Source organism: Nomascus leucogenys, chromosome 20, assembly GCF_006542625.1.
Source record: "Nomascus leucogenys isolate Asia chromosome 20, Asia_NLE_v1, whole genome shotgun sequence".
Taxonomy (NCBI): Eukaryota; Metazoa; Chordata; class Mammalia; order Primates; family Hylobatidae; genus Nomascus; species Nomascus leucogenys.
In genome coordinates, this window is record NC_044400.1 from 14,638,097 (window position 1) to 14,665,957 (window position 27,861).

General features: G+C 37.0%; 1 protein-coding gene across 1 annotated transcript in view; it reads right to left on the bottom strand.

The window, feature by feature from the left end:
* THSD7B (thrombospondin type 1 domain containing 7B) overlaps positions 1–27,861 on the bottom strand; it is a 904,397-nt gene that overhangs the window by 375,586 nt on the left and 500,950 nt on the right. Inside the window, exons 11-12 of the mRNA XM_030801337.1 lie at positions 17,232–17,361; positions 13,870–13,973 (exon numbers count right to left, since the gene is read on the bottom strand). Coding sequence (XP_030657197.1) covers positions 13,870–13,973; positions 17,232–17,361 — 234 coding nt within the window. The remainder of the gene's footprint in view (positions 1–13,869; positions 13,974–17,231; positions 17,362–27,861) is intronic.

Below are 27,861 nucleotides of genomic sequence, written 5' to 3' on the forward strand. Positions count from 1 at the left end.
GAGATTAAGAGTACAGTTGACATGATGAAGTATTAAACTAAATTGGCAGCAGTAAGAAGGGAGAGAAAAGAATAGATTTGGGGTAAAACCTGTAATATCTTGTGTTTAATAAAATATAATTGGTTAAAAATTGGGAAAATTCCAGAGTAAAATTTTTCAATGATGCCATTCTTTTCAATACAGAATATAGGAATAACAAGTTGGGAATATTGAGATACATCAGTTAAAGTTTTAAAATTGCAATTAAGAGAACCAATTCTGGTTAACTTAGCAAAAAAGGCAGAAATAGAAAGATAGAGATAGAAATAGAGAGAGAGAGAAAGGAAAAAAGAAAAGGTATGAGGCATTTCACAGAACAGGAGAATAAATTATCTATGGCCCAGCATGGTGGGTCACCCATGTAATCCCAGCACTTTGGGAGGCCAAGGCAGATAAATCGCTTGAGCTCAGGAGTTTTAGATCATCCTGGGCAACATGGCAAAACCCGTCTCCACCCAAAATACAAAAATTAATTGGTAGTGGTGGCACGCACCTGTCATCCCAGCTACTTGGGAGGCTGAGGTGAAAGAATCCCTTGAGCCTAGGAGGTTGAGGCTGCAGTGAGCCATGATTGTGCCTCTGCACTCCAGCCTGGATGACACAGACCATGTCTCAAAAGAAAAAAACAAAAGACTATCTGTCAAAAAACAAAACTAAGGCAGTTCTTAACAGCAAGAAGTTTTGATGAAAAGTACCACCTGGGCCCATTGAATTTAATATTCAAAATCCAGGAAACGAGTGCCTTAAGCAATGGCTGGAAAATCATGCCACCTATCCCATGGCAAGGAGAGGGCATGCAATTTGACTCATAGTTCCACAAACTAAAGAAGAAAATGCATTGTCCAGACTGGGTAACTGGTAAAGATAGGGAGCATTCATGTACAAATTTAACCCATAAGATGAAAGAACTAATGAGGAAGTTATGATATACATGGAATGGCCAATGCAGAGCAGGGTTATGAGGAAGAAGTGGTCTAGAGTGATTGAAGATAGCTGGCATGCTCATTGCAGTTGGGAGTTAAAGAAAGGGTGAGGATCTTTTATGCCCAACAAATATGGGTAGTTACCATCAGCGAATAAATAATCTAATATGGTAGATAACAACAACCATGGAGACAAAATTATTTTTCTGGTAATGTAAGGAAGAAATAGTACTTATTAGAGACCAACTATGTTAACAGTAGATTGAATTGTTATAATAATAACAATACAAACTACACTTAACAGGTTCTAAAGCATAATAAACAGCTCTTTTTGTGAAGTATAATTATGCCATACATGCCATTCCAAAACCCAGGCTTCCAAGGGCAGTTGCTAATAAGATGACACAGTACTCAAATTTACAGTCTACACAAGTGTTTCAGAAGTGAATTGTGAGTTTGCAGTTTTGCAACTGTCATATCACCATCCACCAGCCAATTGTAAATTCTGAAGTGCCTTGGACCCATACGTTGAAACAAATGATTCTGTAAAAAATTGTTTAGCACTACTCCAGATTAAAATGCATTTGTAATTAATTTCTATCTACACATACAGTTAAACCAATTAGCTTATGTTATTAACAATATTAACAATAAATAAGAAATATTATTTGTATGGGAAGCATTTTGAGTAGTCCTGAAAATGAACAAATATTTTCAAATTAGATCTGTTTAATCATGAGAAGTGAAGCCAACACTCCCCTTCTGGTTCTAGAAGCAGCATTTCTGAATCTCAGCACTATTGCTATGCCAGAACTATGCCAGTAACAGCCTCTGCTCCCCTAGTTGTGACCACTGAAAATGTCTTCAGATGTTGCAAATGTCCCTTGAGGGAAATATTCACCCCTGATTGAAAAGCACTACTCTAAAGAAAGAGAAAGAGAAGCCACACTTTTGGTCCACTCTGTTACAGGTAAGGGACAAAATCCTCTCAGTCTCATGTAAATTCATAGAGTGGCACCTGAGAAATTATATAAATTTGATTCATAATCCTGGCATCAGAGAATTGGGTTGCATGGCATTTTCTCATCATCTCTCATTTTTATTTCACTAGAAATACACTTTTGAAGGAATTTGTAAAATATGCACACTATACAGTAAAGCTGATAGAGCCTCTACTCTCTAGGAGATTAAACTCTCATAAGCACAGTTCCCCTTTCCATTACTTGATTTAAGCACAGAAAAAGTATTTTGTCATAGTAATTTTAATGTGTTATAATTTCTGCATTTGACTTTCCAGAATAAAATCATATATTCATTACGTGTATTTTTGTTCATCATATTTTTGCCAAAGCTCTGAACCTCCAATAATGGGCACATGGATTAATATTTATTGAGCAAACATTTATGGAGTAACTTTTGTATGTGTAATATATGACTATTTGGGGCACTGGGGATATAAAAATGAATAAGGTACATTTTCTGCATTTCGGGAGCTGAAAAATCCAATAAGAAAACCTTTAAGGTATAATTCCTAAACATGAAGTATAAGTAAGAAGGGAGTGTATACTGAGAATTGCTTAATTACAACTGGGGGAATGGAATTACTTGGAGAAAGAGATACATGAGGTGGGACTAGGACAGGACATAGGATCCCAACAAGTTAAGAAAGGTAAAAAGATTTCCAGGTTAAAGGAGAAGCCAAAAGTTGATGAGTGTTTGTAGATTATGGGTAATGCCTGGTCAATGGCTAGTGGATTAGGGATATGAGAGAGAGCAGTTAGAGACATAAAAGTGTGCATGGTAATAAGGACTTTGAATAGAAAAGGACAGAAACTGAAAATTATTGGGCAGTTGATTGAGATAATCAGGTGAGTTACTCTACACAGATGACCTTGGCTTCATAAATATGATGGATTTGTAAGAAATGTGCCTGGAGCAGTGGGATGTTACTATAATTCTCAGGTGGATATCAACAGTGGTCTAGCAAAAGGGAATAGGCTGGAGAGTCCTCATGAGGATGGAACGGACGGGATTCCAAGCTGGATTCTCTCTGTTAATGGATCAGTGGAGATGCAACTCCTTAAGATCGAAAACTCAGGAAGAGAAAATAGGTTCACTTTTAGAAACAATGAATTTGAATGATCATTATATTGTCTCTAAGATGATTGGTGTTCAGCAGGGGAAAATTCTAAGCCTGGTGTTGACAGGGAGACTTCCCTTGAAATAAAGATCTAGGGATTATCTAAAGAGCTTAAATCCTGGGCAGAGCTGAGATGATCTGAGGAGACATTAAAGATGGAAACCACAAAAGGAGAAGCTCGAAGAATGATGCCATGTAAGGTTTCAGTGGAGAAAGAGAAGCGGGGCTCAGCGACTTGGGATCTGAGCAGTAGAGAGACAGAGTAAGCGCTGGGAGAAAACTGCAAAACGGGAGTAGAGTTAGGGTGTCTCAGAAAGAAAACTCTTTGGGCTGGGCGCTGTGGCTCATGCCTGTAATCCCGGCACTTTGGGAGGCCCAGGCAGGCGGATCACGAGGTCAGGAGATCAAGACCATCCTGGCTAATACGGTGAAACCCTTTCTCTACTAAAAATACAAAAAATTAGCCAGGCGTGGTGGCACACGCCTTGTAGTCCCAGCTACTGGGGAGGCTGAGGCAGGAGAATCCCTTGAACCCAGGAGGAGTAGATTGCAGGCTCTACAGCCTGAACAACAGAGAGAGACTCCATCTAAAAAAAAAAAAAGAAAAAAGAAAACTCTTTGGGGCTGAAAAGTAATTACTGGATTTAAAATGAGAAGATCGTGTGTAACTACTGGGAGGGAGGTTTCTATGTACATTGAGCCATTTTATAAAGAGGTCTTTTATCTTTCTTCCACATTGCCCTTATACCTTGGTTCTGAGTTTCCCTTGGAGTTTAGAAGAAAGAAAAAAGGATTTTCTTTTCCAAATCCTGAACTCACTTATGCATTCAGTCATATCCCCTCACCCCAAAACCATGCTTACTCAAGTATTTCCTCCCTCTCTAACACCTCCAGTATATTCACCCCACTATTTTTTTTCTCTTTTTCTTCATACTTGTAAAGGGTGGTCCTATCATCACTCTTTGAACCCTGAGTTTTAAAGCTACTTATTTCTTGGTTTTCTTTGGCAAATATTTTGTGAAGCCATCTATTCAATATCTATTTGCTGCTAGCCCTTGGTCCCAAAATTATTATTTAAAAAAGTCTACAATTACTTTGCTGAGACTAGAGTCTATATATTCAGCTACATCTACTCAATTGCCAAATTATTTTTGTCTTTGTTTACACAATTATTTTACAAACATTTGACAGTATCACACACATATTTTTTAAAAATTGCCCCTATGAGATTTTTGTGATACCATACCCACATTTTTAAATAGCATAAAGGTCTTAGGTGGTATTTCATGATAAACAGTCTACAGGCAAATGAGTTTGAGAAAACTCTGTTACTTAAAAGAAAAAAATGTAATACACTTCTTTATTGCTGGAATCTAAGAGCCTTCAATATACTAACTCTACAGAGGATTTCTTTTTTCTTTCTTTTTTTTTTTATTGAGGATTTCTAAGAGGAAGATCATTTGGTTACAAAAACTCCCCCTCTTCACCCTTTTATTCATATAACAACGAATCTCTCCACTAATTTCCACTCACTTACTTCAAAAAAACATGTCTTGTACTACTTTCACTTTCCCTGCCTTCTAAGGATTTCTGTCTTCTGAGGTTTGAAAAAGAAAAATAGATTAATATTTCCTGAGCAACTATAAGCACTGGTAAAAGTATCAAAAAATTGGAATTATTATCCACTTCATAGATAAGAATATTGAGAGGTTAAGTGGTTCAACAAAGTTCACTCAAGTAGTGAGTGGAACAACTATGATTTGAGTCATGTCCCTCACATTTCAAAGTGAAGGAGCATCCTTTTTATCACACCAGTTTGCCTCTAGGTCTTAGGCCTTTACATGCCCTCTGTGCTTTCAGTAGAAAATGTCATCAACTTCAAACTTTACACAAATGATTCTAATATATATATATATATATATATAATGTTTCTAGAAATACTTATTCTTGCATATTTAAGTCCTCTCTGTGTATGTATGCTCTGTGTGTGTGCATTTTTATGTCAATTATTGATGTCAACTTTTTAATGTCAATATTATCCTATTCTCATTGGCCTAAAACCTCATTGAGTACGAAATTTCAACTCATCACCATCCTGTGCTCTGTAGATAAAGTTAGCTGTTAAGTCCCATTGTTTTATTTCCCAAAATGCCTTTTATGTAGACTCCTTCTAATCCATTCCTAAAGTCATTCTTCTGGTATTGGCTCTCAAAACCCTTCCTGGCATAATTACAAAGTCTCCAAAAACCCCCAGCTTTCCCATTTTCAGTTCCTGCTTCTCATATCCTGCTATGAGGCAGATTACTTTACATACTTGCTAAGTTTAATAGGCTCTAGTAGGTTTTAAATTCTCACTCCCCATACACCTCAGCTAAAAGAGTGATTTGTTTTTTATTTTGTTTTTCTCACCATGTAAATTTTTCATAACATGGTTGGCATAAAGAGGCATTGTTTCACAACTTTTGTATTTGTTTGCATCCAAGTAGCAGTGAGGCTGAGTTCTGACTCTCCTCTGTTAGTTTTTAGAGCCTCTAGAGCAAGGGCGGTCTCCTTGTTCTTTCACTGCTGCCTGGGAAGAGTGTTAGTCCTTCTGTTCTCTTCAGAAATGAAAACAAAAAATGTACAAACATTACATGTTTCTGATGCAATCCTGAGATGGCACCCGACATAAACAGACGTGCATACCCTGACCGTAGTAATCTAAGCGTTAAGGGAAGCCAGGGAATTCACGTCTATTTGAAGAGATAGAATTTTAGTCATGAACAAGAGACATGTAATCTTTTTTTAAGATTTTTTACAGAGTTGGCAGTAGACTTTGAAATTCATATTAGCATTCCTGAAGGGAAGATAGTTCTGTGACTGAGAACCATGTAGCTAGAAGAGAAATTTCTTGCTACCAGTTTTACAAATGACTACATTCACCAATTTAAAAAAAATTACCCCCCACCCACCCATTTCACATTCCAACATCCATTTTATCAATGAAATATCTGCTGGGATGTGGGTGGGGTGGAGGTAGAAGAAAGGGTTATTCTGTTCTTTGTATCATAACTTAATTATGTTAAAAATGGGAGGCTGACACAAGACAGCATCACTGAATCTGCCGTTAGTTCATACTGTGCTACTAAAGCATCATTGCCTTAGGTTTCTCATCTCTTTTAATATTTATTTTTAATTTATCACCAATTTTAAAAAGTGTGCACATTCTACCTGCAGCAACCATAAAAGTCACAAATATAATCCTACCCTAAAACATGCAAAGAAAATGAAAAATACCTCGCAGAATCATTATTCACTTAGATTAAAATGCAATTTTTCCTCTGAATCCAACACTTTACTCTCAAAACCAATGCCTCTGGTGTTATAAAACCCATCCTTTTGTTATAATCTGAAGATATTTTAATTTAGAAAGTTTCCCTATACTGTCTAATTTCTACATTTTAACCTGATCTTCCTTTCTTTTTAGCACTTAAAAATCATAATATTTAGGAGAGATTTTTTTAAGTTTCTTAAAATATTTATAATCAATCATTTGGTATCAGGTGCCAATTAATTAGATAAATCAATAAAGAATATTATGTCCTCCAATATTTTACTCTGGTGTTCATGGCAGAATTCCCCCCAAGAATAATCAATAATACAAAAATATTGGGGTATAATCATTTTTTTCTATGCTATGAACACAGTTATTAAAAAGTATCTCACAAAATTTATTAAAAATAGTGTGGTTAGATAAGTATTTGCCTGTTGCCTATATCGGCAACCTTCATATGTTGATTTGGACAGAGAGTTCATGTCCTCTCTTATTCAAGTCCATGAGAAAACCCTGCCAAATGGCTTTGCCCTCTTAGAACACAGTTACATTTGTGGAAGGGGCACCTGGGCTAGGCCACAGTTGCTCCACATCCCCTACTGGAAATGCCCACAGCTCATGGATAAGGTAGCTCATTTTTGTCCAAACCTTGAAGTAAATGGAAGAAACTACCCTACTTTCTTCCCCAGAAAACCTTTCTCCTCCTCCTCCTCCTCCCATACCAAAAATAAAAATGGCTGTGAGTATCTCTGTCTTTTTGCTATTGTTCAGTCATAGTTCAAACCTATATATGTGCTTTGCTTTCTGAATGAACTGAAATGACTTTTTGCTTGTGATGTAGGTAGATGGCTACGGCAGAAAATAAAACTGCAGCTTGAAGGTTAAGCAACTATGGTGAATTCCATTCGGAGAATGAAAGTCCAATGTTCAGAGGTATCCTTTGTCTCCTAAAATATAAGGATACCTGGCATCAGAAAGAAGAACACAATGAGCTGATTGGCTGTCTTGACATTTGGTAGACTATAATGACATCTTTATTTTAGAGTGTGTGTTTTTGCTATATTTCTATGTGTTTTCCAGACAAAAGTTGGATGATGAGCTGATGGTGGGTAATATCTTTAACCTTCTCTCCATGAAGATAACATAGCCGAGGAGAACACTTTCAGTCAGAAAATTAGACTACTACTCAGATCTACAACACAAATAGTTTTCTCTGAATCCAACTCATGCAATCAACTTACTTGCCTTTGTTTTATATAAATGTATACTTTATGTAATATACAATGTTGGAAAATCATATAAATCTTTTTTTTTTTGAGACAGAGTCTCTGTCACACAGGCTGGAGTACAATGGTGAGATCTTGACTCACCGCAACTTCCACCTCCCGAGTTCAAGTGATTCTTCTGCCTCAGCCTCCCGAGTAGTTGGGATTACAGGCATCCACCACCACGCCCGGCTAATTTTTGTATTTTTAGTAGAGAAGGGGTTTCACTATGTTGGTCAGGCTGGTCTCAAACTCCTGACCTCAGGCGATCTGCCTGCCTCAGCCTCCCAAAGTGCTGGGATTATAGGTGTGAGCCACTGCGCCCAGCCATAAATCAATTCTTAATGATTCAATCACATGTTGAAAGCCTTAGTAAAAGACTAGATTATGAAATGTTGTGTTAAGTAAAGCATATCAGGCAAAAATCGTAAATACACACAAATATATGTTTCTTATGAATTTTCATGTTGATATACCAGGTATTATTGCTGTATAATTAAGACTTTAGATCTCCATTATTTAACTTCTTCTGATTTCTAATTCCATCCTTTAAAAAAAAAAAAAACTAAACGTAATCCACAACTAATTTTGAATGTGAATTCTTTTGCTCATTTTTTTTTTTCCAGAAAAACATCTTTACTTTAAAGGGGTTCCTTGAATGCAAAGAAAAACATACAGAATCCGTCAAAACTATTGTGTAAGAAAACTGTGACGAAAACTAATTAAAGAAGAACAAACAGATTTGACAGAGTTTAGAGATCTGACTCTTTTGGTCCACCTAAACACTGTTCAGGGAAAATAAAACAAAAAAGACTACAGATAGTTCAAGAAAGTCAACGATATCATAGACAAGTGATTTCGATCTCCAGTACCTACTCTGTATCCATTATAGTGCCATAATGTCAAGTCTGTCACTGACAGAGTATACTCACAGGCCGATATATGACAAGAAAGTTCTGTCCAAAAGAAAAATACTGGAAAGTCCATTAAGTCAGCTTTAAAATAGTTACTGTGGATAGCAAAACAAAAAATCAGTCCCTAGAGAAATACACTCCACTTATAGAAACAACAGCACCTCGGATTTTCTTTCTTTTCTTCGTACTAAAGTTTTAGCATTTTAAGGGCAGTTTCTACAAAGCATATTATTATAAGTTTCTTCCTCTTATACTTTTTTTTTTTTTTTTTTTTTTGAGACGGAGTCCTGCTCTGTCGCCCAGGCTGGAGTGCAGTGGCGTGATCTCGGCTCACTGGCAAGCTCTGACTCCCGGGTTCACGCCATTCTCCTGCCTCAGCCTCCCACGCAGCTGGGACTACAGGCACCCACCATCACACCCGGCTAATTTTTTGTATTTTTTAGTAGAGACGGGGTTTCACCGTGGTCTCGATCTCCTGACCTCGTGATCTGCCCGCCTCGGCCTCCCAAAGTGCTGGGATTACAAGCGTGAGCCACCACACCCGGCCTTCCTCTTATACTTTTATTTGCCATAAAATATAAGTCACCGTTAAAAAAATTATTCTGATAAAGCATAAGACTCTGGGCAGAAAGAACACTTGGGTCTCCTTGAAGCATGCAACAACTAGGACAATGAAATCCAAAATGCCCATCTTCCTGGAGATGGTGTAGACGTTTAGCTACAGCTATAACTCTATGTGCTGTTCTATCTTCTTGTTTTTCTTATTTTTTAACTGAAAAATTATTACACGAATGAAATCTTAACCATGAACCAATTAAACAGGTCAGCAACAAACGCACAATGAAATAAAACAAGTGGTACTTCTGTTTCTGGCAGTCTAATGGCATACAAATCCTGAAATATCCTTTCAAATGAAAAAGACTAAAGCATATGACAACATATACATTTTCTGAATGTATTGATGGGCTGGTCTGAAAGTAAGGAATCCATAACACCCCAAACAAAGTGAAAGTATGAGGCCCTGCAAGGTAAACAAGAAAGACAAATTTCATCCCAAGGGTTTCTATCAAATCTTGGAGATCCCAGCTTTTACTTTTATGGATTCATAATGCACAGAAGGAAAAAATATAAGGTTGGCTATGGAGAATCTTATAAAATTCCCACACTAGAAGCAATGGTAACTAACACTCACCCTTAGTGTTTGGGGATGAACTAGATAGAAATAAACCTGTAAGCACAAGGTTTTGGCGAGACAATTTGCAATTCTAAAACATAGCATTCGATAGCAAGAGAGGAGAATCCTTCATGAGAATGTGTAACCTCAAGCCGGCTTTCCCATGACTTTATGGTCTGAGTTCAAACTCCTTCTGGGATACAAAGAATCCTCAAAGACAAAATAAACTTTTCCAAATTAATAAAGGCTTTAAATCCTTAAACTAATTACACCTACAAAGATCCTTTTTGCAAATAAAGTCATATGTGCAGGTCATGATGATTAGCATGTGGACATGTATTTTTGGGAACCACAATCCATCCTATGAATATGCATGAAGAAACAAGACCCTATCTGTTTAAACCAGCAAAAAATGCTGTCAGCAGAAGCTTCTTCATACAGTATAAAACAGGCAGGTCCCTCCTCCTCCCTTCCCCAATCTAAATTTCCTTCCTGGACCTAGCTTTTTCAGCATTTTGCAATGCATTTACTTAAAGAATCCCTTAGAACACTGAATAGATCACTTTATTTCATTATTATTATTATTGTTTGAGCCAGGGTCTTATTCTGTCACTGATGCTGCAATGCAGTGGCATGATCACAGCTCACTGTAGCCTCAGCCTCCCAGGTTCAAACGATCCTCCCACCTCAGCCTTCTGAGTAGCTGGAATGACAGGCATGCGTTACCATGTCTGGCTCTTTTTTAAAAATTTCTATTTTTGTAGAGACAGGGTCTTGTTATATTGTCCAGGCTGGTCTCGAACTCTTGAGCTCAAGGAATCCTCTCACGTCAGCCTTCCAAAGTGCTGAGATTACAGGTGTGAGCTATCACACCTGGCCAGATTATGTTAAAAAAATATATTTTCACCAAAGTAGTACATATTCATAGCATTGAAACTTGAATAATGATAAAACAAATAATTATCTGACTCCTTACTTTGAGTCAATTATTTTTTACTGTCCTACAATTTCTTCTAATGGGTACTTCATGTTTCTAAAAATATATTCATATAGCTCCATTAGCCAATTCCTTAATGATAGGTGTTTTCTACTGTTGTCTTTTTGAGGACAACACCTCCCAGGTCCCTTCACTAAACTCTCAACATTGTTGAATCACATTTTTTGCTTAATTCCACAGTTTAATGTTTTTGCTTTTATGACAATATATTCTTTATAGGTAAGCTGAAAAAGTATATTGTAACCATACCTCCTATCTACAACATTTTGCATTTCCTGAAATTCTTTCACTTTTGTTTGCAAACGTTTCTATGAATCTGGATAAGGGCTTTTATACCTATGAAATGCTTCTCAGTGCAGTTGTCCAGGTCAAACCTGACAAATCCTCTATTCTTTCTATTGTTTATGTTAAGACGTCCCTCCTGACACTTTACAGGTCTCCTGCTCTCACCACATGAGCCTAGTGAACAGCTCGAGGCCTGTGAACAGCAGTGGTCCATGAATTTCCCCTCTCTGTCTTCCTAGGAATGCCAATGTCCTCTCTTCTGGAGAGGATACCCAGTGTGCATCCTGATTTATTCATCTTTGATGAGGCATATACTCTATTTACGTCTGGACACAGGATGCTATGAAGGTAAGCTTTTGGAGATTTTGTTTTCTATGAACATTTTCATGTTATCCTAATAATTGAATGATAATTTAATATGGACTTCTTGGTTGAAAATATTCTCATTCCACATTTAGAAGCTATTGTTCTATTTCCTTCCACTTTCCAATGCTGATGTTGAAAAGTCCTACAATCTTATTCAAGAACTCTGGGTGAGAGATCATGCTGTTTACTCTGGAAGGCTTTAGGGTCATGACTTTACCCCATGTGGTCTGAAATATCACAATGACAAGCCTTGATATGGGCCTTATTTAATCATTTTGGCTCCTTAATGAGTATTTTTCTAGTATTATTTCTTTGATACTTTTCTCCCCTTTATATTCTCATTTCTCTATCTTCAACTCTTAGCAGTTTAATGTTCAGAGGAAATCAGAGTCTCATAATTCCTTATTCAGACATTCCTTTTATCCACCTGATTTCAGTCTTGCCCCGCATCGCCACCCACCTCTGCTTATTGTCCAAAGTCTAAAACCTCTCTGTTTCCCAGAGAATACATCTCCATGCTCCCACAAGAAAAAGAAATGGTAGAAATCTGACTCTGTAGAGTGAAAGGTGAGGAACTTGAACAAGGAGGAACTTTCCTGCTCTTTATTCAGACTTTCAGAGCTCCAGCTTTTATCCTCAACTCCCAATACACATACACATACACCCTTGCACGCTTCCTTCTGCAGGATGTGGTTTCTTCCTGGAGTTGTCCAGGATATATCATTTTATTTCTCTCCAGCTCCCAAACCTTCACCCTTGCCAACACTTAGGTGTAATCCTGTTCTACAAAATACTTTGCCATATCTCCATTTACTTTCCAAATTTATATATTATGATCTAGTTTACCGATGGCTCCTAATTTACCTGAAAGTAAGTTTACTGTATTCCTTGTTCTTTGGAGTGATTTTATAAAGGAGATTGATCTCATTGGAGATGTATTTAGTCTTATTGTTCTGTATTTTCCTTTATGGTTCTTAATTTAAAGAAAAGACAGAGGTAGCAATGTCTTTCTTTCATAATCCTAAAATTGAAGACCCATCCTACTATGCTAAAAGTGCAACTTGCCCATCAACTAAACACGAGGAATGTTCTAATGTTGGTGTCAAATTTAGAGAAAGTTCATTGCCTAATCTAAAGGACTATCAGGCATCCAGCCAGAAATATTCATTTATATTGAAATCCAAAGAGATTTCATATTCTAGAAAATATGAAATATCTTGCTTTTATGTGATAATTCTACATCATTTACATACAATATCCTTGCAGAATGTACTAAATGGTTTTGTTTAGTATTATAATATCAGAGTAACAAATTCAAGGTCCTACTTAAACTGTACACTACATAAAGGTGCCATTTTTTAACAGGGCTCCATTCATGGCGTAGATATTGGTGATTTGGATATTCTGTAAGAATTTTTCAGCAGAAAGTAGGCAAAAATCTTAAAATAACAATATCATATTATTACAATAATTTAGTGATATATAAAAGTAAAATGTCTTAAGAAAGTGGTTCATTCTTATAATTTACACAAAGCCACTGTAGATCCCCATAGCAATCTGAAATCAAACTACCTGACCAATAAATTTCATCTATAAATTTTTTGACAGGGATATTATTTCCAAAGTATGACCTATGTAACAAAAAGATAAACTTAATTCTAAATATGCCTTCCAAAAGAACATTAATTATGAAACCAGTATAATTTAATTGATTCCACAAGGTTTAATTTTGCCACATATATCCCTTTAGTGAGAAAGTGGTCAGGTTTTGAGAATAATGCACTTCATATCAAGCTTCCTACAACTAGCACCTGGATTATGAATGAAATAGAAAAGTGAGCAGTCTGATGATTCTCTGAGTAGTTTTCAGAGATTTCCCACACCTTCTGGACATTGATGATAAAAAGCAGTTCTACTCAGGTCCAGAAGCTTATTCAGATGTCTTCCAGAAATTGTAATACTTCCTTTGTATGCATTTGACATGTAAGATATATGAGTATGTATATGACAATTATATTTAAGCCATATCCTACGATCATTAAGATTAGTCAATTCATTCAGTTATTCTTTCATTCATCAACAAATATTTAATTAGCACCAAAAAATCTAAGGTATACAGACAATGGAATCTAATCTTGACAAAACCTTCATTCACAGATATTAGGTAATATCTAATGTGCATTTGGAACATGAGCATTGGGCTATACTATGACCGAGAACAGATATTTGCTAATATTGCTTTAGTCCTTAGGTACACTAACTGGTTATACTTAAAGATAATAGAATATAAAATGCTAACTATGCCAAATCCTGATTATATTTAACATCAATAAATATGAATAATTCAAGCCAATAATATCACAATTCATTCAAATATAAAAGTAAGCAACACATATGAGTCACATAATGGTAACTTATGTATTAATAAAAAAACTATGTAAAAATCACCATACCTCTTGTTTGTAACCCCTTTCCACAGGCTTCACTGCTGCCCATTATTCCCTGCCGGACAGACTCTGGCACTAAGATGCAAGGGCTCCATTTCTGCGACTTCCACCTGTGATTACCAAAAACACTGGACTAGAAACTTTACTGTGATCAACATGAAGAAGAAATACTTAGATATGTTTGAAGTTTAAAAAAACGTAAAGACAGTAATTCAGTAAAAATGGATGTGAAATCAATGTCATAAAACCAAGCCTTGGCAAGCACTAGAATGACAATAGTCCACTCTACCCCAGATTCATGATTTAGGCAGTAATTCAATGTTTTTGAATTGGCCCTGTGGCTAATGAGAAAAAAACTGAATTTGGATATTTTGCACATAAACTTTGGTTAATATAGAAAAGTGGCAATAATAAACATTAGAGGCACAGATAAGTCTGGAGGGTCTAGTTCTTAATGCACTTAAAATTGTTTCCAAAAAAAAAAAAAAAACAATAAAAGAAAAAAAGAGAGAGAAAATCCCTGTGTCCCATTGGTGCGTTAGAGAATCAAGGTTTGAACATCTGTAAGCTTGAGGTACAAACTTCACATTAATCTTCTGCTTCAAAATTTTTATAAGCTCGAAGTACAAACCTTCACACTTAATCCTCTGCTTCAAATTTTTATAAGGTGTTTCCAAGGACTTTTGAAGTAAATCAAACATCTCAATAGGTTATAGAGTAAAAGAATGGGCACCATGGACTTATCTTATCTGATAGCTAATCTTAGGAAGGAGGAATGGACCTGCCGTTGATAAAATACCACGATTTCTAGTCCTCAGAGGATACAGTCTTGAAGGAAATCTTTTCACTTTCTACTGGCTTTTCTTTCTCAGGTCAACAAAACTCTATTTTTATGACTCACAGGGCAGACGATGACTTGTGTCCTTAAATCTGTCTCTTCAGAATATTCCAGAAAACCCAAACCCTAAATATAACTGCAGATTCTGCTCTTTCACTTAGTACATTTTAACCCTTTTCATATGAGCCAGTACCTCTGATAAGAGAACTACTTCAAAAAAGCAGAGAGAAACATGAAGCCAAACATCACTGACTTCATTCAAGTGGCCTTCATAATGGGAATAGCTGAAGAGTTGGGGAAAAAAATCAGGAAGCAGCTAAACAGGAAACCTGTTACATTTAAAGAAATCATCTATTAATTTTAGATTATTATAAATTTACTTTATACATGCATAGATATACATTCTGCATGATTCCAACATACAGAAGCCAAAAGGTAAGGGATTTTAGTCCAACTTTTGAACTAAAATGTCATTGATTCACTCAGTTTCCTTAAATTGAGTTTATATAGGCTTTCTTGACCAAAATGAGACCAAGGAGTTTAATCTCCTTTACCTTGGTGAATAGACTGAAATGGAGGAAAGAAATTTTTGGAATTCCTTTATTAAACTTTCAAAAACCAGGCTCAGAGAAGTTAAATGGTTTGTCCCAGGCTGCATAAGTCAGGACAGGCCAGTTGCCAGTCCTGTCTCTGGATGCTCAGCCACAGCCTCTTGGCAACGTCTTATTGCCAATTCTACATAGGGATAAAGGTGCCCATGCTGTCTTATCTACTTAATGTGTTGACGGAAGTTCAAATTCACATGACAAATTAAATAGGCATTTTGATCCTGTTTTAATTTGGTAAACATGTGAATATATCACCTTAATGGAGTCAGAAAGAAGAATCAGAAGATAATGATAAAATCCTATGTTAACTCGCTTCCTAAGACAACTTCCTCCCTAACATACCAATAAAGGAGAAAGCAAAATCTAAATTGGAACTATATTGCTCAAAATTCAAGGATGTTTCACTAAGGAGCAGAGATTCATGCTGATAACTTGGATACATTTTGAACTATGCATCAGGAAAAATGGCGCAATGATCCAATTCATACACAGTAGAACTGATTTTTGGGGAACGTGGCAGGAGGTCATTGATAGAAACTAGCTCAAACACAAGTAGCTAAATTGAAGTGCAATAGGAGAGTAAAATGAGTGGACAAAGAAATGGAAGATCCCAGTAATAGTTTTTTTATTTTATCTGATTATAACAACCCTGGGTTCATAAAAATATCTAATAATATTTGATTTGGCTAATTTTTTTCATTTGGATACTTTCCTTGAGAGCTCTTTTGCTGGGCTCAGAAGTTTCAATATTTAGACATTGTACAAAAGGATGAATATTGACACTGTTTCCACAATGGCCCTGTGGTTAATGAGAAAAAAATGGTAGTCTGGGCATGTTCCCAGTGTTTATTTACATCCTCTCAAAATTGGTCATCGGATAAAAACAATGAAAGTAAAGGATGATAAAATTAATAGTAATTTAGACTTCTTCAATGATATCTTTCTTCTTTTAAAAAAGGAAATGACTTCTACTTTCCCAAATAAATTAGCCCTTGAATTTCACAGCTTTAAGTTTAGTTTCTCCAATAATTAGCAGAAACACAGGATACTTTTGCTAAAGGCGTTTTTAAGTGTGCTGATAAAACCTATATTATTTTTAAGACCATGGATTATTTTCACAAATCAGTAAAACTCCATAGAGATTGAATTTAATCCAAATACGCTTTAAAGTAGCATTTCAATCAGATTTAAAACTGTCAGGTGTTAAAAGGGCGGAAGTTGTGAGTAAGCAAAGAAACCACAGGTATTATTTTTATAAATAGTAATCACCAATTTGCCAAGAGGGAACATACAGGAAACATATGTAGTTTAAAAGCTATTCATTTTCTTTTTGTAATAAAAAATTTTATCCCCAAGTTAAACATTTTTTTCTAATTGGATGGTTTCTGAAATTGTGTATCACAAAAATTGAGAACCAAAAACATTTTTAATTAAAATCAACAAGGGAGTACAAATTTTTCCTAATTCTTGATTAAAGATGTTAGGATGAGAACAATAGAATGAAGGTAAGTTACCTCCTCTCTCTCTCTCTCTCTTTCTGTGTGTGTGTGTGTGTGTGTGTGTGTGTGTGGTGTGTGGTGTGTATTCCTTTTCCCAGCCCCTAGATGACAACCGCAACAACCTCATCCTGAATCTCTTTCGAACATGATCCTGAAAATGGATTGCCTTGGTGGCATAAGTCAAGCAGCTCACTTACAGTAAAACATGCTTCCTTTTCCCCCTGTTAATTAGACTTTCATATCTCTACTCCTCCCAAATATGTTCCAGATAAGAGGGTAAGAATATTAAAGTATTTGAAGCTATGTAAATCCCAGATCTCCTCTTACTTCTTATTTTTCACCAAATGACCATATATTATATGAAAGAAAATAGGTTATGATTTATGGCAGGTCTAATGATAATTTTAAAAGGTAACTATTTACCGATATACAGGACACAAGGAGATATCTTCACACTCTCTCTCCTCATACAAGGTATCTGGGCATTCCTGGCCTCCATTGGCTGCTTCTTGGATGATGATTCTGTATCGAGACTGTTTTATTGTAGCATTTCCTGAAGTAAAGGAAAAAGAAAATTACATACTGCCCTTTTATGTTGATGCAGATCAAAATTCAGGTAGCAATTGAAAAAAAAAGAGAGAGAGATAAAGTAAGCACATGTGGAAAGTCAACCTGGGAATGAAAATAACAAGCAAAGACCAGGAGTTAACACTCCATCTTACTTTTATGAAATAAACACACAATACTTAATAATGATGATTTCAAATATAATTATTTCCCACTGTCTTAATATGTTTGATTAGAATCTACCTTACCAATGGCATAAAAGTTTTATGCAGAGGGGCCCCAGAAACCTTATTTGTTCTCCAAACAACAGCTGAAATCTCTGGTGTTTTATTATTAGCAACTCAGTCCCTTGAGTAAGGGATTTCTCCTTCCAGGCTACTTTTTATAATGCAAACAAAACACACCTATAATAATTAATATATTAGTCACCTATTCATTTATGGATATTAGTTTATTAGATTTCTTATTCCTCATAACCTCATAACCTTATAACCATATATATATCATTGGAATTTAGGAAAGAGGCACTAAAATTGGGAAAGAACAAAATCTTGTTTACTTCAGGGTTTTGCCGAGAAATAGAAGTATTAATAGGAACATCAACAGAAAAACAACTGATGTTCACTTTAATGTGTTGAGGCACTCATTTCACAATCTTTAGATGCCTTCTGAATCAACATCAACAACAAAAATCACTTATCATTAAAGTGCTTAGCAGCTATTTCAATGACTATGTGGAAGACAGACTATTTTCACTGTAAATGCAGACAAATCTCTGACCTACAGAACTTACCATTAAGCAAGAAGAAAAGGGGCAGACATATACATGACTAGTTAGAAGACATTGCAGTGTGAGCAATGTCAGAGAGTGACACAGTGTTAGGTAGGTATAGAAGAAACAGAAATCATTTTTGACTTTGCCAACCAAAGAGGGCTCATGAAGGAGACAAATTTTTATCTGTTTTGAGGGCCTTGATGGCTAAATAGAAAAAAATCATATATCTATGAATGAATGAAGCCATTCAGGCCAAGGAAACACTTTGAAGAAAGGCACTGAGATGTAAGAGTGCAAGGCATTTATTTACAAAGACAGACACGTAACTAACTACACTCAGAAGAAAGGTATGTGAGTATGGCTCTGAGTGTGAGCACGTGGAGAAGGCGGCAGAGAGGGAGGATTCTGTTATATCAGTGAGGGTTATAAATAATGGAGAGAAAAGACAGTGTAAGAGAAGATGGAATCAGTTGGTAGGTTTGGTACAAATAATGGACCTACCCATACCAAGAAGTTAACTTATAGAAAGCCAGTACAATGAAATAAGAAGAATTTATTAAAATTATATATGCATTTAAAAAAAAAATCATTAATACTAGAAGACTCACAGTGAGAAGCAACTCACCCACTATGAAAGCTTCCTTATTCTCTGTCTTCCTTTTCAGAGGGAACACTTTCAACTGCTTCTGTATTTAATTTTTCTATGGTTACCTCCAAATCTATAAATACTATGCTTATGTCATTACTTCTTGATTTATGAACTTCAGACATTACGTATTGACTTTCTGCAGTAATTGACAATTTACTTTGTACCATCTTTCAATCTTCGATAATGATGTTGCTATTTTTATGCCTCTACTGGTTATTTAATAACCCATATTTTTTTAAGCCCTACCCCTCACTCCTGTCCTCCATCAGACCAGTCACCATGGCTCTGCATAGTCCTCTTGGGTAGAGGAGCTTTCTCCCTGCCACCACCCACCTTCCTGCTACATTAGGTCATGACTCCCACTGTCGTATCATCAGTTTCTCTACTTTTTGGTCTTACCCATTAATGTTGTCATCCATAAAGGTCTGTCCTCCACTAATGGCCCTCTCCTTTTGTTTTTGAGAAGGAATTAGGGCCTTTAAAATTCCTTTCCTATTATTTTTAATGAGATCCTCAGAAGGAGGACAGACCAGCACCTTTGCACATCTTATGACCTTGAACTGGAAGTTAAGGAGACGTACAGGATCTTTCCCATCTGTTCCCCCTAGATTCCCTCTTTGTTCTTCTTCAACCTGCTTTATACCCAGAGATGGGCTGCATTGGTAGCCCCCCGGCTTATTGGCTTCTGTTTGGGCTTTGCCAATGGGGGAATGGGACATACAAAAGAAAAGAAAAAAAGGGCAAGAGGAGGGATAGAGACATCAGGATATTTATTCCACCAGATTCCATCCTCTGTATTGCCTCACATTTTCTCCCTACCTCTAACAAAAGCCACAGTTCCTATAGAGTGGAATTTGCCTATAGCTATTAAATACTTTTGTTTTATTCCACTAAATGTTTCTGCCTCACCAACTTTACGGCTCCTAACTTTCACTAGCCCAGGTCCTAAAGCATCATACCCTGTTAGTCTACCCTAACACTTCTCATTCCTTTGTAAATAGTCCCTTCATTAAATCTTCCTCAGTTGCCCCATTTGAGTGGGCTACCTCTTTCCTAGCAGAACATGCCAATAAAGTCAAAGGACAGATGCTGCTATTTGAAAGAGTAAATGCTGTAATTGGCCCCGTTTTAAATGTAGTTAAGGTTCTGTGAGGAGTTTAGAAATAGACGCTTAAAGAGAAAAAGAGGGTTACCAAGACAGCTCTGCATCATAATAATACAAAAAGCTATCTTTATTTGGGTGGGAACAATCTTCTGTAAATAATTATGCCGTTAGGAAAAAGTATCTTCCCCTACTCCCAATTAATGTCAATTATACTGTATTATCTCTGTTTAGCCTATACTGTACTATTTAGCCTCAGAATGTTTTCTTGAGTGTGGGTTTGTGTGTTTGTGTGTTTGTGTGTTTTGTCCAAATATTATCTTAGGAGTCTATAAATAAAGATTGAAAACAATACAAAAAAACGAAAGGGATGCCTTCATCTCACATGGAGGGAGAAACCCGAAGCGAGACTACATACACAGCATGGATCAATACCTCTCCCTTTACACTAAACATGCACATGTACACACACGCACACACCATACACACACGCTACACACTCGCATACAGAGGTAGTCTGCCTTTATGGTGTGACTCCAGGTAAAATAATCTAAAGTTTGAGAAAAATAGTTGCATTGATTTTCATGCCCTACGGATATTCAGATGGAGGCTGAAAAGCATAGATCCTCTAGTGAAAATCAACATTTAGTATCAAAGTAAGATTTTCCAGAGGAGAAACTGATCCACACTGCATAAATGAAGAAAAATGTACATGTCTTTGAACAGAGAGAGTTAAGGGAGGATCTTAAGCTAGGGAAACAACACCAGAGATGTGTGAACTATCTGTTAACAGTCTCTCTCTCTGTGTGTGTTTGTGTATGTATGTGTGTGCATGTATATTTCCTTGCACTTTGCAATGGACATATTTGGCATTCAATTTTAAAGAATTTTCCTGTCCTTATGATGTAAATGCCTCAAATTATGGCCAAACCTATAGCAGAATCCTTTACACACAACAGACTTAAGTAGCGTTGTGGGAAACTCAAGGGCAGGCAGTGTACACTTCAGACAGAGCAGTCAATGATCTTCTTATTTTGTCAGAGGTGTTTGAACCAGAGCAACTCCATCTTGAATAGGGGCTGGGTAAAATAAGGCTGAGACCCACAGGGCTGCATTCTCAGATGGTTAAGGCATTCTAAGTCACAGGATGAGATAGGAGGTCAGCATAAGATACAGGTCATAAAGACCTTGCTGATAAAACGGGCTGCAGTAAAGAAGCCAGCTAAATCCCACCAAAACCATGATGGCCACAAGAGTGACCTCTAGTCATCCTCACTGCTACACTCCCACCAGCTCCATGACAGTTTACAGATGCCATGGCAACTTCAGGAAGCCAGCCTACTGGTCTAAAAAAAGGAGGCATGAATAATTCCCACCTTGTTGAGCATATCATCAAGAAATAACCATAAAAATGGGCAACCATCAGCCCTCAGGGCTGCTCTGTCTATGGAGTAGCCATTCTTTTATTCCTTTACTTTCTTAATAAACTTGCTTTCACTTTGCTCTATGGACTTGTCCTGAATTCTTTCTTGCATGAGATTTCAATGATAGACTGCATTAAGAAAATGTGGCACATATACACCATGGAATACTATGCAGCCATAAAGAAAGGATCAATTCATGTCCTTTGCACGGACACGGATGAAGCTGGAAACCGTCATTCTCAGCAAACTATCACAAGGACAGAAAACCAAACACCGTATGTTCTCACTCATAGATGGGAATTGAACAATGAGAACACTTGGACACAGGGCGGGGAACATCACACACTGGGGCCTGTTGAGGGGTGGGGGCCTGGGGGAGCGATAGCATTAGGAGATACACCTATACGAGTTGATGGGTGCAGCAAACCACCATGGCACATGTATACTTATGTAACAAACCTGCACATTGTGCACATGTACCCTAGATCTTAAAGTATATATATAAAAAAATAAAGAATCCTCTCTTAGGGTCTGGATCAATATCCCTCTCCTGTAAAAATTTCACCTCATGATATAATAAGCCAGCATGAGGGCTGTGGCAAGAGAGAACAATAATTCCAGAATTCCAAGAGGTAACTAGCAACAAAAGAAGTAGAGTCTGAGGCAGCCCCCAGTGTCATGGTTTGAAGCCAGGTAAGAGAAGATGGGCAAAGGCCAAGTAGTAGCTCTCAGACAGTGATGTCAAACAACACCTCCTTTTCCACTGAATACTCAAGAAAAAGTGATTTTGGGAAGTAGCTATAGAGAGGGGAGGATAGTGGCTTTGCCACTGGACTACATTTAGATCACCTATGTGTGTAAAACATATTAAATGTTTCTAGGAATTACCATCTTAATCTATGTCAGATCCATGTCTGGGCATTTTACATATGCATATGCTCCCTTATTTTATTATTATAACTTCTTATCAGACTGGTATTATTATTCCCATTTTACAGATAAGAAAATGGGGCCGGGCGCAGTGGCTCACGCTTGTAATCCCAGCACTTTGGGAGGCCGAGGCGGGCAGATCATGAGGTCAGGAGATCGAGACCACGGTGAAACCCCGTCTCTACTAAAAATACAAAAAATTAGCCGGGCGTGGTGGCGGGCGCCTGTAGTCCCAGCTACTCGGAGAGGCTGAGGCAGGAGAATGGCGTGAACCCAGGAGGCGGAGCTTGCAGTGAGCCGAGATTGCGCCACTGCACTCCAGCCTGGGCAACAGAGCGAGACTCCGTCTCAAAAAAAAAAAAAAAAAAAAAAAGAGAAAATGGAGGGTGGAAGAGGTAATTTCCCAAAAATCACCTAGACAGAGTTAAAACTGTACTAGGCAGATATTTAGGCCCATGATATTTCCATTAAAAGAGACTTTATAGTATGATGAAGGGAAAGAAGGGAGCATTCGGGGGTGGGGGGTTGAGGGGAGAGATAGTCTACATCACTGTCCTTCTGTTATTCTAAAGGAATACTTCTTCCCTTCTAAGCAATTTTTCAATAGCACTCGCTTACAGTAGATTTCAGTGTTAAAAAAGTGCCATATTTGTAAGCTTTTGTGAGTGATGTTTCCAACCTCATTAGGCCTATGAAGACGAATAACAATAAATTAAAGTGCCTGTTTGCCAACATGAACAATTGCTCAAGCATGATTATGACTAATAAATAACTAGTTTAAATCCAGTTTTGATGTATGCATATTTTATCATCACTAAGTCATCAGGTATAATTATACTTGTTATTAATTATAGTCAAAAGAAATAACATTTAGAGAAGATGGTGACTTAAAGATTAAGAAGCATATTTACCATAGAAAGCACATGAATGGGCTACAAACATGGAGAGATGTTTATAGATTCTGTGTGAAGGTCTACACTAGTCTTTTCCAGAAAGATGATAACAAAGAGAGAAGAAATGAGTATGTAAAGAGACACTTTGGGTGATTTGCAGCTAGGTAAACTGGGGAACATCACACTGAATTAGTGTCATGAATGCTGAGCCCTGATGTCAGAGTTATTCGATTAATGAGTTAAAATAAAGAACTGACTTACTAAGTTTGCAACTAATCTAAAATGTAAGAGTAGGGGGACAGCAAGTGGGTGGTAGAACAGAAGTGAACAAAGGTACTGGCTGATAGGAGAGGCAGGGTTGGAGACGAACGTGTGGCCGGGAAATTGGGGGCATTGCTAGAGGCAAGGATAGGTGCAGAGTAGATGCAGGATAGTTATGTACCAGCAATGCATGGCAGTTATTCCAGCAGCAACCTGCAGAATTCTAATAGATTTCTAAAATTAACCTTTAGGGGTTTCCCTTGTTTCTCAAATATTCCTATTACCCATTAAACATCAGTGGTCTATTATGCTTCACAGCACCAGTATTGTTCCAGGCTTACCACCTTATAACTCCTGGTTCTCACCCTGAAGTTCTCTTTCCTCCTCTTCACTTATATATACAATTCACCACTCAAAAACAAAATTGAACCCATCCTGGTGATTCTTCTCTCACAAAGATTGAAACAAAAGGATGACGCCAATGCTTTTTAAGATTAATATCACATTAACAGTCACACATTAAATACTTCCTAGGGTTGAGTTGCAACCCTAACATCTGTTAGACTTTAGGTTATTTCTTTGACCTTGCTAAGCCTCAACTTCCTAAGTTGTAAAACAGGCCAACTAAAAGTTTCTAGTTCTTATAACTGCTAGGAGGATTACATGAGATACTGCGTGTAAAGCGTGAACACATTGCCAGGTGCAAGGAATTTTCTCTAGCATGTGAGTTCATGAAAGAAAAGAAAGATTTTAAAAAATAGAAGAAAAGTTTCAATAGTTAAATTTTCTGTAATTTAGAGAAAGAAAAAAAGATGACAAACCAGCTTTCCATTCAGAGCTGAGTCTCATTCCTGTTTTGTACATCTAGGAGCAGACAATGAATGGCTTAAAACCATTCCATGTTCCTGGTAAATTAAACTACAATTGCAAGGCAATAGTACCTACAACCATGTTCTCATATTATTAGAGAGGAATGGATAGGATGGTCAAACATCATGTTTTCTCAGGGCAATTCTAGCCAATACCTATTATCTTAGCTTAAATAATAATAACTCCTCCATTCACTCTCATAAATGTCTTGGTTTGTATGAAACATTATATGATCATTCAAAAACTATCACCCCCATGTGCATGTATAATAAGAAACATGTACATTTTATTTCTCATTCCAGCATTGGATTGCATTTCAAATGTGTGAAAAAGGTAGACTGACTGCACTGCTATTCTTAAAATTATCTACTCAACAGGATCACTGGACCTTTTTATTTCTTGCCACAGAATTCTGCTTGCACCATTCAAATATTCAAAGAAGGTTGTTTTGCGTCCCTCAACAAACTTGCTTGTGAAATATTGAATTAAACATTAATGGGAAAAGAGAGTACAGGGCTTACCTCAAAATAACCATAGCTACTCTATATGTGTTATTATAACAGAAACATCACAAATGGATGCTATAAAACTGAAGGTACTTAGCATTTATTCAAAAAGGAACATTAATATGAGGGGAAAACAACTTGGACTTGGAAAAAATTCCAAATTGTCATTAAGAAGGCTGTTTCTGGCCGGGCGCGGTGGCTCACGCCTGTAATTCCAACACTTTGAGAGGCTGAGGTGGGCGGATCACGAGGTCAGGAGATCGAGACCAGCCTGGCTAACACGGTGAAACCCTGTCTCTACTAAAAATACAAAAAATTAGTCAGGCGTGGTGGCGGGCGCCTGTAGTCCCAGCTACTCAAGAGGCTGAGGCAGGAGAATGGCATGAACCTGGGAGGCAGAGCTTGCAGTGAGCTGAAACTGCACCACTGCACTCCAGCCTGGGCGAGAGAGCGAGACTGTGTCTCAAAAAAAGAAAAAAAAAAGGCTGTTTCTAAGTCAATACTATGGACAGCAAAGATGGCAGTACAATATTAGGCAGCCTAAGTTTATTCACCTTTAAATCTGTGACTGAGTTATCAGAGTGAAGCATTTACCGCATACAGTGTTGTCATCATTAATAAATATTTGTGAGGTACCTGCTACATGTAGGCAACTCACCTAGGTGCTGGTGTTGTGCTGAAATGTACATACATGCATTATTAAATCTACCCAGTGCAGCAGAAGTGAAACTTGACAGATGGATAATAACGTAAAAGATCTCTTTAGTTTTATAAGAGTTCAGAAATGATAATATGAACTTTGTATTTATTATCCAAATCCATCAATCCAATATGTTCTCTCTTTGTTCAAGGAGAAATGGAGGCTTAAGTGCTTAAAAAAATGCAATGCCCTAGTAGAACTATGAGTAGGAAGCTTTTATATACTTCCTTACTATTCATCTTGGTGTTCCATATATAGAGCAGATCCATCAACAGCAGCATCTTCCCCTAAAATTCTCTCCCAGGCTAAACCTTGCAGTACTTCAAAATGAACACTGAGCTAAAGATTCTATCTATCTATATACAAATGAAATTAGGCAAAATTGCAAAGCTTTTCTGCTAAACTTTCCAGGAATGTTAAAAATGAGCTTCAGGATATCCATATACTTCTTTCTTTTGAAATACTGCCTGAAAAAATGTACTCTATATTTTTAAATTTGTATAATCATCATTCATTTTGCAACAGAAGCCAAATTCAACGGATCTGGCAACAGACAAGACTTTCAGAGCTCTGATTTCTAATCCCAGCTCATTGCTGAATTGCTATACGACCTTGGGCAAGGCACTTAAACTTTCAGAACTTCAATTTTCTTACTTGTCCTATGTGAGTAATACTGCTGAGACAATTCACAGGACAGCTGTTAGGAATGCTTAATTAAGTGGGATTTAAAGTTTTTTTCAAATGCTATATATATGTGGATGTGTAAATTATATATATATATATATATATATATATATATATATAGTGAACTTGAAATTTTTTATATGAAAGCCCTTTGTATAGACTTAAGAAAGAGCAATTCATGTTTATATCTGCATACACTATCCAGGATAAGAGTCAAGGCAAATACAAACTTCCTGCAGTAGACACAACACACTCGGAAGCCCAGGCCATAGTTCTAAATTTCCAGGGACTCCTTCCAATATCCTCAGCTTTCTATCCCCAACCACTGCTGTTCTTAAAACATCTCTGATTTAGAGAGAACTAATCTTACCCAATAGTGACCCACTTTGAGTCTGCCTTTCCTCAGTCTCTACATATCACAACTGAAGTCATCCATAGCTGATCTAATTGTGTCTAATTCCAGCCGCATATCAGAATCTCAGGGATGCTTTCTCAAATTCCTAGTGCCCCACCCTACTTTCAGAAACTCAAGCCAATTAAATGACAATCCCTGATGGGTGGAGCTCAAGTATTAGCATGTTTTAAAAAAATCTCCAGGGAGGAGAACCACTGATTTAGCACAATTAAAGCAGAGTTTCTTACGCATCCAATATGTAAAACAGGAAAAAGACCATAGGGCGTGCTTAACCAAGCAATAGAAAACAAATGAACACTAGCTAAATTATTACTGCTCTCAACCCATTTAAAAAATGCAACCTGCCCTCTAGCTAAGTCTATCATAATGGGTATAAATGGAATTGTGCAATATAAACAAGGGAGGTTAATAACAATACCTATAATGATAAGTCGCACTTGTCTTTTCTTCTTGTCAATGTGTTATGAAATGACAGGGATTTATTTATTTATTTTCCCAAATCCTGACCCCTTTCATTTTAGCAGAGGAAGTGACTATAGCTGCTTGCTACAACAAGGTCCCCTAATGTGTTGCATTCCATCAGCATTAAGACTGAAATACACTGAAACACCATTCTGCATGGGATACAGACAGGTTTTGAGAGGCACAAATGTCATCTAAGATATAAGCTGAAAAAATACTGCTGGAATTGGAGCTGAAGATGCTGTCATCATTGTTAGGCATGAATATTGAACTATATATCTGAAAACTGCTTTAACACAATTCATGTTGCCCTACTCTATAAATGCATTATGTCCTTAAGAATGCTGTTCAGGCCGACCATCGTGCTGATAGCTTGAGAGAGAAGCTAGCAGAGTGAGGACACAACTCAGAAAGGGCACAGATAGCACCACTGGGTCCTTGCATCCTCAGCTTTCACAGGACAGTGAAGTGTATCACTGGACCACTTGCTGTTAGGGAGCTTGCCATGTTCTGCCCATCACTCACTATGGCTCAACCACAAAAATTCTGGGCCTTTTTTTTTTTGACAAACTTTCCTCAATGTCCTTTCCATGATGGGTCTATATGGAAACATTGGTTTTCCTAAATGTAAGGTGAGGGAAATTACTCAGACACTAAATATCAGTTGTGATATTAAAATTTTTGTTTTGGAGGTGGTTGTAAAACATAACTAAGGGAAAATAACTCTGTGAATACAAACTAATTAAAATTAGGCTTTTCTTTCTTTTCTTTTTCTTTTTCTTTTTTTTTTTTTTTGAGACAGAGTTTTGATCTTT